The sequence below is a fragment of the Kogia breviceps genome, chromosome 6, assembly GCF_026419965.1.
Source record: "Kogia breviceps isolate mKogBre1 chromosome 6, mKogBre1 haplotype 1, whole genome shotgun sequence".
Classification (NCBI taxonomy): Eukaryota; Metazoa; Chordata; class Mammalia; order Artiodactyla; family Physeteridae; genus Kogia; species Kogia breviceps.
The window spans coordinates 37,731,458-37,745,973 of record NC_081315.1 but is presented as its reverse complement, the minus strand read 5'-3'; the positions used below and the strand labels follow the sequence as shown (position 1 = coordinate 37,745,973).

The 14,516-nt window shown below is 34.2% G+C and overlaps 1 protein-coding gene across 8 annotated transcripts in view; it reads right to left on the bottom strand.

Annotated features, from left to right (window-relative positions):
* The window catches only part of EPHA5 (EPH receptor A5), a 317,046-nt gene that overhangs the window by 10,425 nt on the left and 292,105 nt on the right, over positions 1–14,516 (bottom strand). For 6 of the 8 annotated variants that reach the window (XM_059066492.2, XM_059066495.2, XM_059066493.2 and 3 more), the window contains 2 exons: positions 4,852–5,045; positions 2,001–2,156 (listed from right to left, as the gene is read on the bottom strand). In XM_059066492.2, the coding sequence (XP_058922475.1) occupies positions 2,001–2,156; positions 4,852–5,045 (350 nt within the window). Of the gene's footprint in view, positions 1–594; positions 2,157–4,851; positions 5,046–14,516 lie in introns of those variants that run through there. The other 2 variants (XM_067035726.1, XM_067035727.1) reach the window with 1 other exon arrangement.

Genomic DNA, 14,516 nt, shown 5'->3' with positions numbered 1-14,516 from the left:
GTTCCTAGTAAGGCATGTGTTATTATGGTCCCAGGAAACTCAAGCAATTGACACATGGTGACCAACATTCTCTGAACAGGAAGATGTTGGTAAATCTCTTAATTTCACCTTACTCTTCTGGTCAGAGTAAATAAATTAAAACATAAAATATCTCAAAGGAGGCAATATAGCAGGAGGCAACAAGCTACCAAAATAACAGAGAGAGAAGAAATTGAACCAAGTAGAGAAGAACTGACCAGACAAAAATACTGGAAAATAGAAATGAGTTGCAGACCATCATAAGATGATAGAAGAAGCTATTAGGGCTTGAAAGAAAACATACAAAATGAGAAAGTTTGGAGATAGAAGGGAAAATAGGAAAGTAAAGAGAAAGGAATTAAAAGAAATAAGAAAAAGTGGAACCATAATTCTAAAACATTCAACATATTTACAGTACTTGGGGGCCCCAAAGAAAGTAAAACAGAGGTAGTTAATGCAAGAGCCATTATTGGTGATTATAACTATTCTCTGAAGGCAGAAGCAAAAAAAGTAGTGGATATAAATATATACATGTATAGTGCTATTTTAATAAAAAAAGAGACATCATTTAATGCAAATAGTTTTATTATATATTTACAAGTAATCTGACATCGGGTAGAAGAAATACCTACAGTATCATTTTAATATAAAATGACAAATGACTTTAATAAATTAAAATGACCATTTTTACAGACAAATTAAAGAGCAATCATGTAAAAATAGTTTTAAATTATCAGTAAAGTTTTCCATTTATTATTTTAACTATAGCACAGATGAGTTTTTTGAGTGTCCAAAGAAATAATGGGCAAAGTATACATGTCATCAAGTATATATGATTTAGTGGTGATGGTGAAAATGAGATTCAATCAATTAAGATAGCCAGCTGAGTGGTGATTTTAGGTCCTTTTAGTTATAGTCATGGAGAAGAGAAATGCTGAGAGAATGTGACATTAATTGGTGATAAATGATGGTACCCTGTTACCTTTTGTTGACGGGCAGTGAATTCAATGAACCAGAGAATGCCAGAATAGAAACGGTGAGAACCAAGCACTCAGTGTTCATATTATGTGAAGTAATGGAAGAAGTTCTGCAGTTTAGTGCTTTAGAAGGTTCTACCATGTTTTAAACCTTACAACAATATTTTAACCTTTGAATTTGTAGGTAATTTGAACTAAGTTATCATTTTATTCACAGGTTAAAACATCATTTGTGTTACTGTAATCTAGATGTAACCACCATAACAACAGTTAATTTTCACAAATAACAAATATTAGGCTAAAGTAATTATACATACAGAGTATATAATAAGATACAAACAACTTACAACCTTAAAGAATTCAATATTTAACTCTAGTGATTTTTATTTAATAAGATTTAATTAACTTTATCTTAAACGTGCAAACAGAAAAGGGCACAATTGGTTCCACTGAGATTGTACCAAATAACAAATCAGAGGCAGGATCTAATATATCCTTGGATTGCAAGAATATAATATGCACCACTTAGAGAGTAAACAAGATTCCTGCCTGGGAAGCTTTGCTTAAGCTGATGTTACCTGGGTATTCATCAGAGCCAAAATTTAAGAGTATGTTTTGTTGTTATTTAGGGCTAGCCACACCAATTGTGCTTACAGTTTGTTTTGTTTTGTATTTACATTCATATAACATAGGTATCAGTATAAAAACTTTGTCAAGAAAACATCTTTTCCACAACACAAAGTACCAGTATTTTGCCAAGGAGATGTTATTCCAATTATTCAAATATGCAAATGTTATTTGTTTGAAGTAAAGAAGCAAAGATACTGGCCACAAGTAGCATTAACCATGCAGTTGTTAACAATACAGGCTAAAAATGAAGAGGCTTTGAAAGCTGCCATACAAGGACAAAGGTTAACTGATTTCCCTTGACCTCATCCAGATTGGTTTCTGAACAATTTTTCTCACCCCAGCAATTATGTAAAAATTATCAGAAAAATTACTCACTCCAAGGTCACCTGAGCCACAGCGTCCATTGAACTGTATCCATTTTCCATGAAAATCTCTGTATATCGGCCCATTTTGATTGCTTCTAGCCATTCACCTACTGATCTGTAGGCCCCGGACCCCAGTGAGCCATGTTCTGCTAACAAATTAGGTACTCTAAAACACATAAAACACAAATATTAAAAGTAACATTTAAACTCTTTTGTAACAAATTATATTGTAATATTAGCTCATAATCAATGGATCTTTGAGTCTATAAGTATATTTATAATAGAAAAATATACAAATGCTAACAAGGAAGAAAGTAATTCAAAATACAGAACACAAAACAATCTATTCAGATTTTTTCTATCTATAGTTAATGATGACTTATAATGGCTTGATATGTACATTAGCTAAAAATTCCATGTAGTAATTTAGATGTATTTACTTCCTAAAGCTGTTTTGTTTGTAAAAATAATATAGAAAATGCTACCAAATAGAGATATGCAGAATAATTTGTGTAAAGCCAATTGCTTCTAGACTTCACTAGAGAAACTCATGCTCATTTAAGCTACTTTCCCAGGAGACCAGAAGTTAGTTATCCTTTATATTATGCTCTTACATATACAGGGGTGCTTGTTAATTCACCTAATTACTGGTTAATTCCAGTAGTGGAACTGGAAAGCAAAAAAGCCACACTACTCATCTTCTCCACATCCAATTCTTCCTGAAGTTCTCGTCTTTATGATAAAATAGTCTGCTCCTTCCTCGTTTTCAGTCCCCTCACAATCTATAATTGTGTGTACTATCCATTCGACTTCCAATATATTGCAAATTTGACCATTTCTATTTAATTTGTCACCACCTTAGTTCAAGATATCATCATGTCTTACCTGCACAAGCACTCTAGCTCATACTTATTCTGCTAAATTCTACTCTCACTCTCACAATGTTTTTATTTTGTTTATCTCTCTCTCCCCCAACAATGTGTTGCTCAATGTTGTATAATCAGCACCTAGCCCACAGCATGACACAGAGTAGACACATGAATATTTATTGGATGAATAAGTGGACATTTAGTAGTAATTTGTAGCCATTAAACAGTACAGTCAAAGATTTGTTGAAGATACAATGGAGAATAGAATCTCGAAGTTGAGATTATAGAAGAGTTGCCATATTTGGTAATAGCAAAGTCTAGAATATGACTATGAAAAAGAGTCCAAGGTGGGCTAGAGACCAAAATCATTGAAGGGGAAAATTTCAAGTATTGAGAGATATTTGAATATCATCTACATGGTTACTCAAATCACCTAGTTTTGTGACATGGGTTGGGATAGAGAGAAAGAGACAGTGAATCAGGAACTAACACCTTCTAGAACCAGGATTTGTAGATGACTGAATAAAGATGGGGTAGTGAGTGATACAGTCCTCCCCAGTATCTGCAGGGGATTGGTTCCAGGACCCTGCCCTCCACCCCATGGATACCCAAAACTATGGATGCCCAAGTCCCTTATATAAAATGGTGTAGTACAGTCGGCTCTCCACATCTGCACATACAGAGGACCAACTGTATAGTCTTAAGCTAAATCTATTTAAATGAAACCTAGCAAGCTGAATTCTACATAATACATACAAGGAAATATGAAAGTTCTTCGGAGATTTTAAAGCTGCTCTCAAGCTATAATGATGATGATGATATAAATTAATGCAATTTAGAACATAATAATATTTTTTTATGATTTCCTTTCCTTATATCCATTTGTGACAACTTAACATAACTCAAACAAATAGATGAGAGAAACACAATATTTTAGATGACAATAAACAATTTAAAAGCAGTTATTTTGGGAACAACATAAGGAATGAACTCTAAGATGCATTCTCCAGTTGCTACCATAGAAAGTTAATGATGCCTGAACAGAGTTTGAAGATTCATTCCTCATTTGTATTTAAAAATGACTTTTTGCCTAGTAAACAAATGTTATACCAGAATCATAGAACTTATGTAACTTTATCAACAAATTGTTTCTCATTTAGTTCATACTATGGGCAGCCAATTCAGTTACCAGCAGGATACCTTTTCTTGTGGAGATAGACTACTGCCTTATATATAGTGAAAATAACAATTTGGTAAGTTTTCTAGTACAGAATCAAACTGATTTATTTTTTGAGAGGATAATTTTGTAATTTTTCAGGTAAAAGAGGTAAGAATGCTTTATATAATGTAACATTATTTAAATGCATTCACATGCATTCAGAAAAGTTTAAAAAATGCTCATTTGCTCACACAAAATTTTTCCACAAGATTACTCATTTATTATTTTTAAGTCCTGTTCATACTACACAGTAAATGATTATCCAAATATCTGTACTCAACTGAATAAGGAAAAGGAGTTGTTGATGTTCATAAAATATGACAGGTGGTGAAATCTATTCTAAGGAAATCAAAGAGTAATTGTTGTTATATATCTCCTGTTTAAAATTATACCAGTGCTTAATTGGATTTTCCCCATTATCTTATAATCTTATGTTCTCCCATCCAAACCTATGTGGGGTCCAAAGCACCTGAAAATACACATATTTGGGGATTTTTTAAAATGCTACCTGAATCTGGCTATAGTTAACATTTATCTGCAACTGGTAGGTTACACTATTAGATTAGGTACAGATGTTTTAAAGTATAATTTAATCATTTATATTTCACTCATTATAAAAGAACAACATTATGAAAAAACCATATTCAAATAAATTAGTGTAATATAGGTTCATAGGCTAGCATGTGTACACAAATAATTTCATTAACTTGATATTTGTGGCATCAATCTGAATCAGCAATATTCAGAAAAATCTCTCCAGACTGGCCTTGTACCTGCTCGATGCATTAACCAGCGTCTTCAAGCTACTTGGGTTACGGATCAGCTTGTCCAACATGTTGACGATTTCATCAAACTTGGGCCTGCTATTTCGGTCTTTCTGCCAGCAATCCAGCATTAATTGGTAGAGAGCAGCAGGACAGTCCATGGGGCTTGGCAGACGGTAGCCTTCCTCTACAGCTTTAATCACCTGCATAAAGTGAAAGAGAACCGGTCCCCCAAAGCCACACATTTAGTACAGAATAGCTTGAGAAATTTCCCACTGTTCGGTTTGCATCCTTTCTTACTCTTACTCTTGCAGTAACAAGCAGCATCACTGTCTCTAACATCCTTGATTATTCCATTTGCTGCAAAATACAACAAAGAAAAAATATGCTATCGCACAATATGAAAAAAGATAAGCTTTCCTCACATATGATAAAGAAAATAAATGGTAATCATCTTTACCTAAAATCTTGGTGTAGGGTGATTTGTAAAATTAATTGACATAAAAATAAACAGTTCATCTTTTATTTATCCTCACATTCTGGGATCAAATAGAGATTAACTTTTCTAGTGGCCTCTCTGAAGTTAATGTCTTTTTAATGAAAAATTATGTGTAGAACCACATTTTTTAAAGTAATAGAACTGCAATTTTACTTCTAAAGAGACTTTTGGTTGGCAAATGATGGATAAGTCAAAGGCTAAATTAGCATAAATGTCTTATGTATCATTTAATAATGTCAAGGTCTGGCTGTTTATTATCATCTACTGATTTCTGTCAGGAATTTGGAATGACTGTTTAGTAGTGCAGGCATTACAAACATCATTGATTTTAAATGCAACCACACATATGAGTATCAGTCTAATTGTGAGATTGTTTTATCAAAAATATTCTTAATGTTGCTGCTGCCATCAAAATGTCTAATTCCAGAAGAGTTCTGTCTATGCTACTGAACATAATAATACAACTTTTATTCAATTATTAAAATTTTAATATTAAATGATACCCCAAACCAATAATAATGAGCATATTTCTCAAAATCTTATTTGAATAATTTCTTAATGATTAAACTTAATTATATTTTTCAACAAGCACTTTAGATTTGATCTGACAAATGGAAAAAATATGATGATTAGAATAGAATTTTTACCAAGATAATTTTGAAAGATTGTAGAGAAACCAGTCTCTCAATGATAAAGGAAATGACATCTGAACAAAAGTAGTGGCAGATGGAGAGATTTCGGAGACATTTATAACATAAGGGTAGAGGTGAGAGTAGAGAAAGTATTTGAGAGAAAACAAGTTCAAGCCTTTCACACCAGATGGTTGTTGTGATTAATTTTTGGTTAGCACATTTATGGGGGTGGGAAATGCTGACAGGTATAATTTGGGGCTTGTTTTATTTGAGGTGAGTAGGGAACCACAGATGGCAATCTACAGGAATCTGTCTGCAGTACAGGAGATATTTGGGCTGATAATAAATGTGAGGGTCATCAATGCTTGGTCAAAGCTTGAAGTAGGGTGTAGTTTATATCTCCCCCGGAAGGGCACAAAATAAAGGTTCCTGAGAAGCACCAATAGCTAAGTTTGGACAGAGAAATAAAAAGTACTCAAGGACTCTAAAAATAAATGGTCAGATAAATAACTGAATAACTATGAGCAAAATACCTGGGAGTCATCTACCACTTTAGTTAATTCAAAAACAATACATCTTTATTATTATTATTTTATTTTATTTTCTTAACATCTTTATTGGGGTATAATTGCTTTACAATGGTGTGTTAGTTTCTGCTTTATAACAAAGTGAATCAGCTATATATATATACATATATCCCCATATCTTCTCCCTCTTGCGTCTCCCTCCCACCCTCCTATCCCACCCCTCTAGGTGGTCACAAAGGACTGAGCTGATCTCCCTGTGTTATGTGGCTGCTTCTCACTAGCTACCTATTTTACATTTGGTAGTGTATATATATATGTCCATGCCTCTCAAAAGTTAAAAGGCATAGAGGGAACTTTCTTCAAGATAATAAAGGCCACATATAACAAACCCACAGCCAACATCATTCTCAATGGTGAAAAACTGAACCCATTTCCACTAAGATCAGGAACAAGACAACGTTGCCCACTCTCACCACTATTATTCAACATAGTTTTGGAAGTTTTAGCCACAGCAATCAGAGAATAAAAAGCAATAAATGGAATCCAAATTGGAAAAGAAGGAGTAATGCTGTCACTGTATGTAGATGACATAATACTATACATAGAGAATCCTAAAGATGCCACCAGAAAACTACTAAGGCTAATCAATGAACTTGGTAAAGTAGCAGGATACAAAATTAATGCACAGAAATCTCTGGCATTCCTATACACTAATGATGAAAAATCTGAAAGAGAAATTAAGGAAACACTCCCATTTACCATTGCAACAAAAAGAATAAAATATCTAGGAATAAACTGACCTAAGGAGACAAAAGACCTGTATGCAGAAAATTATAAGACATTGATGAAAGAAATTAAAGATGATACAAATAGATGGAGAGATATACCATGTTCTTGGATTGGAAGAATCAACATTGTGAAAATGGCTCTACTACCCAAAGCAATCTACAGATTCAATGCAATCCTTATCAAACTACCCCTGGCATTTTTCACAGAACTAGAACAAAACATTTCACAATTTGTATGAAAATACAAAAGACCGCGAATAGCTAAAGCAATCTTGAGAAAGAAAAACGGAGCTGGAGGAATCAGGCTCCCAGACTTCAGAGTATACTACAAATCTACAGTAATCAAGAGAGTACGGTACTGACACACAAACAGAAATATAGATCAATGGAACAGGATAGAAAGCCCAGAGATAAACCCACACACATATGGTCACCTTATCTTTGATAAAGGAGGCAAGAATATACAGTGGAGAAAAGACAGTCTCTTCAATAAGTGGTGCTGGGAAAACTGGACAGCTACATGTAAAAGAATGAAATTAGAACACTCCCTAACACCATACACAAAAATAAACTCAAAATGGATTAAAGACCTAAATGTAAGGACAGACACCATCAAACTCTTAGAGGAAAACGTAGGCAGAACACTCTATGACATAAATCACAGGAAGATCCTTTTTGACCCACCTCCTAGAGAAATGGAAATAAAAACAAAAATAAACAAATGGGACCTAATGAAACTTAAAAGCTTTTGCACAGCAAAGGAAACCATAAACAAGACCAAAAGACAATCCTCAGAATGGGAGAAAATATTTGCAAATGAAGCAACTGACAAAGGATTAATCTCCAAAATTTACAAGCAGCTCATGCAGCTCAATATCAAAAAAACAAACAACCCAATTCAAAAATGGGCAGATGACCTAAATAGACATTTCTCCAAAGAAGATACACAGACAGCCAACAAACACATGAAAGAATGCTCAACATCATTAATCAGTAGAGAAATGCAAATCAAAACTACAATGAGATATCATCTCAAACTGGCCAAAATGGACATCATCAAAAAAAGAATAAATGCTGGAGAGGGTGTGGAGAAAAGGGAACCCTCTTGCACTGTTGGTGGGAATGTATATTGATACAGCCACTATGGAGAACAGTACGGAGGTTCCTTAAAAAGCTAAAAATAGAACTACCATATGACCCAGCAATCCCACTACTGGCCATATACCCTGAGAAAACCATAATTCAGTAAGAGTCATGTACCAAAATGTTCATTGCAGCTCTATTTACAATAGTTAGAAGATGGAAGCAACCTAAGTAGATGGAAGCAACCTAAGTGTCCATCGACAGATGAATGGATAAAGAAGATGTGGCACATATATACAATGGAATATTACTCAGCCATAAAAAGAAATGAAATTGAGTTATTTGTAATGAGGTACATGGACCTAGTGTCTGTCATACAGAGTGAAGTAAGTCAGAAAGAGAAAAACAAATACCATATGCTAACAATATATATGGAATCTAAGAAAAAAAAAAGGTCATGAACAACCTAGGGGCAAGACGGGAATAAAGACACAGACCTACTAGAGAATGGACTTGAGGATATCGGGAGGGGGAAGGGTAAGCTGTGACAAAGTGAGAGAGTGGCATGGACATATATACACTACCAAATGTAAAATAGATAGCTAGTGGGAAGCAGCTGCATAGCACAGGGAGATCAGCTTGGTGCTTTGTTACCACCTAGAGGGGTGGGATAGGGAGGGTGTGAGGGAGGGAGATGCAAGAGGGAAGAGATATGAGAACATAAGTATATGTATAACTGATTCACTTTATTATAAAGCAGAAACTAACACACCATTGTTATGCAATTATACTCCAATAAAGACGTTAAAAAAAGGCAATAACTATGTTATAGTGTTTGTAGAAAATATTACGAAAACTATAACAATGGTTAACATATCTAATGTATTAAAATCTCATGCATATTGAGAAATAAAATAATAAAATAAAACAACAAATGAATAAATAGGTACTAGTCAAAAATTTACAAAACAAAAGAATGCTAAATCGATTTTGAGAAATTATTATCACTGTGATCAAATAAATGAATAGTAAAAATTAAAAGTACCATTTGTACTCATATATTAATAGAAGTTCATTTATTTATTAATTTGCTTATTATAAGACTTCCCATTATGGATAAGGATGCTGGTATTACCTTAATAACATATATATACCAAAATTCAATGTCTTAGTATATTTTATATCATGAAATATTTAACTATGCAGTGAAAACAGTCATTCTTATTTACTTAAAACATGACATACTTTATAATGTGCTTTTCCCCAAAGCTGGTACCAATTATGTCTATTTTTTTTCTTTAGCACCTATTTAAAAAAAATATTGCCTTTCCTTCACTGAGCAGCTAGTCTTATATGTGATTATGAAATGAATGAATTAAACCAATTCCTTAGTTTTAAAGGAATTAGTAAGTTATTTGATCTGAGAAATTATTTCCAGAATATATTACTTAACTTTATTTTCAGCTAAATTTTTATATATACATATAATACTCTGTCTCTAAGTTAACTTAGAACTTGGCCCAGTAATTAGGTCATTGAATTTAATTCTAAATGCATGTTTAGAATTTATATTTAAAATAGATTTAGAGCTATAATTTTAGATTTTATATTTAGATATTTATTTTATTTTATTTTTTTCATTTTTACCTATTGTTCCTTTCATAGCGTGGGGGAGAAATGAATGGCATTAGTACTCTGGTGGTTTGTGAAATGCTGAAAATCTGCCAAAGTGCTATTTAGGCTGTTATTTTACCATACAATTTATAATGTATGGCCAATGAGTCATAATCTCAATTGACTTTGTTATTACGATTACTTTTGTTAATTGAGGTGGTTGAGACGAACGAAAGAAAAGAGAAAGAAAAATAAAAATACAACCAGATTTTGTACAGACAATCTGGCACCATTTCAGATTTCTATATTTGAAATATTATCATAAGCTATGAATTTTCTTGGCATTGACATGTAAATCAATAGTCTGAACACTTTTTAAAGAATGCTGCCTTTCCTTCCAATACATAAAACCCAACACTGAGCACCTAATAAGGCACTCTTCAGTGGGTGGTGACTCTACTGGGCCCTTTCCATCATGCAAGGGTCATGGGTTCATCTTTCAGATGCATATACCCATTCTGCTTTGCTTTTACCCACAGAGCCTCAGCTAGCATTATAAGGTTGGAATGCTTGATCCACAAACATGGACTCCCACTGAGCATATACCCTAACTAGAATATCCACCTCATAGTGACGGATGTGTGAGCTTATCACATACTTAGTGATGTGCTCCTAAATATTTAACAACTGGCTCTTCTTGCAGGGAAAACAGATTTATAACATTTTCTCACTTATCTGATATAAATACTCACTCCATGTCAACTGCAAGCTACCAACATAATCTCATTAAGGTAGAAATGTTCTGAAAAATCACCAGCTGATATATGCTGGTTCCAGCAACCACTACACAGTTCATCATCAAGAAGTGACTAGCCTCACAGAATGCTGGAAGGCCTTTTAAAGGCACAGCTGCAGCACCAACATGGAGGCAACACTTTGATAGAAATAGGTATCATTATTCAGGATGCAATGTATGTATTAAATCAATTAACTCAGAAACTTCTACATTGTGCTTCATTCCCAGTAACTCTTGCCAGGCGACAAACGGTTATAGCTGTCACAAGGCACTTTGGAGTACTTGTGCCCAGGTACAAGCACAAGAGAAGGTGAGTCACCATGATGGCCAAGATTATTGATACTGAACAGCAGGAGGCATTTGAGCTCACACAGTTGGGGTGGGGAGAAATTTGTGTGGAATCCAGGTAATACTCTAAGGGGCCCTCTTGTTACCCCTTTATAACAGCTGTGGCCAGAAAATGCCAACCCCCAAGAGTGAAGGATTGATTCCGTCTACCAGTTAAGCCACGATGATCTGCCAGGTTGTTGGTGATGGGAAGTCAGAATGTATAGTGGAGGAGGGAGAGGCTAAGGACCAGATGAGGTCCCGAGATCAGCTGAAGCTACAGAGGCTGCAGTTCAGTCCATAACCTGCCTCTGCTGAATTTCCCTTCAGAAAGAATACCCCAAAGAACCATGGAGCAGATGCTTCCTGAACCTGTGTGGAAAAGTTGCTCTGTGTTGCAAAAGGGGTGGAGCATAGCAACCTCGAGAATCTGTCTCTCATATCTTCACCTGCAGGGATGGAAATTGATCTACAGTCCTTAAGCCTAAAACCTCTAAAATCCATCATCACATTTACACCAAGGCCATGCTTTACACAGTTTACTCCCAGTTAATTACAGAATATGGTAATGATAAGATAGGCACATTCCTATGAGACTCCTATGACAGGCAATGCTAGCTTGAGGACTCCTTGGTGGCCTTGGCAACCTCTCTTGGAAGTGCACTTCAGCCTCAAGATGCTTGCCTCCAATCATCTTTCCTTTGATCTCTACTCTACCTGGGGTCAGATTTGTATCACAGTCTGACATCTCTCCCAGCTTCCTCTCATTCCTTCATGTTTGTCCTCACAAGCAATTCCCTTTAATAATACTAATGTGTATGTAATTTCCTCATGGCATAGGCTTCTTGGAGGATCTAGACTAGCCCAGGCTCATTGGTATCATAGGTACTAAGATGTAAATTGTATGTATATTATCTACATTCATTTTAAACACACATTTGCAAAATAGAAATCATATACACATTTTACAGGTGAAACATGTGACATTCCAGAAAGTTAACTATTGCCCACGTTCACATAAGTAACAAGTGCCAGTGGAAAGATTCACATTTAAGTCTCTGGCATGCAGATATGTGGTCTTTCTATCCTGGTGCTGAGTCACACTATTGAAATGAGAAATGATTACATCCCAAGAAAATAATTCGGGACAGGTATGGCTATTACCTCATGGAATCAGATTTCTTGCACCATAAGAAAAAAATTAATACCCAGAATTAAAATGAGCTATTTTGGAAAATAGTGCATTCTTTATAACAGGAGGTGGAAGTGTAGGCTGGATAAGTGAGTGCCAGGAAATTTGCAGGGAAACTTTGAGCATCAGCTGTGTGTTTTGATGAATTAGGCTCTATATAGAGTGTGAGTGCCTGCGTTGCCTGGTGTTTACTCAAAATTTCACAGATGAGTCCTTTAGTTACTATGAGATATGAAGCTTCCCCCAAAGTGACTAGAGTTTAATAATATATTCTTGGAAATTATCTCAAATGCCATAGAAATAGTTCCAGATAGACCAATTTTCTTCCTAGGATTTTTTTTTCTGTCTCCAATAGCTATTAAAAGTGTACTGAGTGTGTCTTTTTCTTTGCATATCAATCTTAGATCAACAGAATTCTAGAGGTTAAAGAGATCTTGGAAATCTGTTCAAGTCCATTCCCTTTATAATCATTGAAACTGACCGAGAGTTATAGAATCAAAGATGATTCTATTCTTTCAATTTCAGATTTGTGTTTTAGTTGTTTTTAAACAACAAGGTATAGGAATTTTAGACTGCAGTATTGATATTTCTTTATGTCTCATTTTTTCCAAAGAGGTAAGAACTTCTATGACATTACCTACCAGTCCCTAAACTAATTACTTGCATCCAAGGGCAGCATTACCCTTAGAAGACCAATACTATTTTAGAAGACCAATAATCATTTGTCCAATAGGCTCATTTTAGACGTTACTGCATTGAGACTAAGAATAATTTGCTCACTGTCAAATCTTGGTAATTTGCAGTGCTTGGATGAGAACTAAATTTCTCATACTTTAGTTAATTACAACATGCTGTGTGTTACCATAAAATATTCTTTTTTGTTTTACCATTAAAAATTCCAGCAATATTATAAACACATACACATATACACATCATTCTATTCCATCAGAAACTGAAACAAAAAATTGTTAGAGGGAGAGAGGCAAACCCAGCACAAAGTGAGTTCACATCCTTCTGGAGTCAAAGTTTTTGCTGCCTTAAAAGTAAGATTTAGGAGAAACTAACACACTATTGTAAAACAGTTACACTCAAATAAAGATGTTAAAAAAAAAAAGTAAGATTTAGGCTGACAGAAATGTTACTAGAAACCTGAATGCCTAAAAAATATTTTTAAAACAGATTACTTAAAACATTTTGAGTTTTTAAAACATTTTGTAATTTATGTGCTTAGTATACACTATGTATTCCTACATTTCTGAATAAATACAAGAGAAATACATTGTCACTAAATATAAAAATGCAATACAATGACATCTCTTCTTATTTTGTTTTTTAATTTTAAGTTCTGAAAAGTGTTGAGATTTAAAATGTTTGCTATAAATAAAGAAGCTTCTACTGACTATAGGATGTTATCTTAACTTCCCAAGCTTGAATCAGAGTTCATGGTCTGATATGTACCTAAAATCATCTGAGTCATTTTAGTTTATTTTTATTATGTGTTGTTATGGCTTTTCTCTGTGATAACAGAGGCAATCCTAAATCAAAAAAAAAAAAAAATACTACTGCAGCATTCTATCCCCCTGACACAGTGGAAGGTCTCCTCTGAGAGATTTAGATTATTCTGCATGTCTTGGTAATGTAACATTTTCATGGTGGCAAAGCCTTTTTAGAATCAGTATCTGGAATGTAGAGATGATGGGATACATCATTTAAAACTGCCAAATCAGTACTTCTATTTTGCTTTCTGAGAACCTTTTTTCAAAAGAAATATTCAGTGATCATGATTTTCAAATACAGTAGATCTGTCATGTTTCTTAGATACAAATTTTGATGGAAATTGAGGCATACCAAACTTAATGCCATGTCTAGAAACTACATGCCACTAATGCTAGTAAACTTGCTGAGAAAATGCAAAGCATGTATTGGACCTGCTACTAAAGGCAGATATTTTATAAAGATCTTTTAACTGTATAACATTTTTCTGTAAACCCCATTTAGATTCTTGGAAGCCAAAGCCAAAATAATAGTTTTTATTTTTATTATGTCCTAAAAATATTAGCACTTCCTTGTATTTTTCTAAATAGTTTGAAATAAAGTTATCTGAAAAAGTATCAAGGCTCTCAAATGGCTGAAATCAGGAAAAATATCTGTTCCCAATCCTTCACACCTCTTTGCTTCTATGTCCTTGCCCATATAACCTTATACTGTCCATTCAC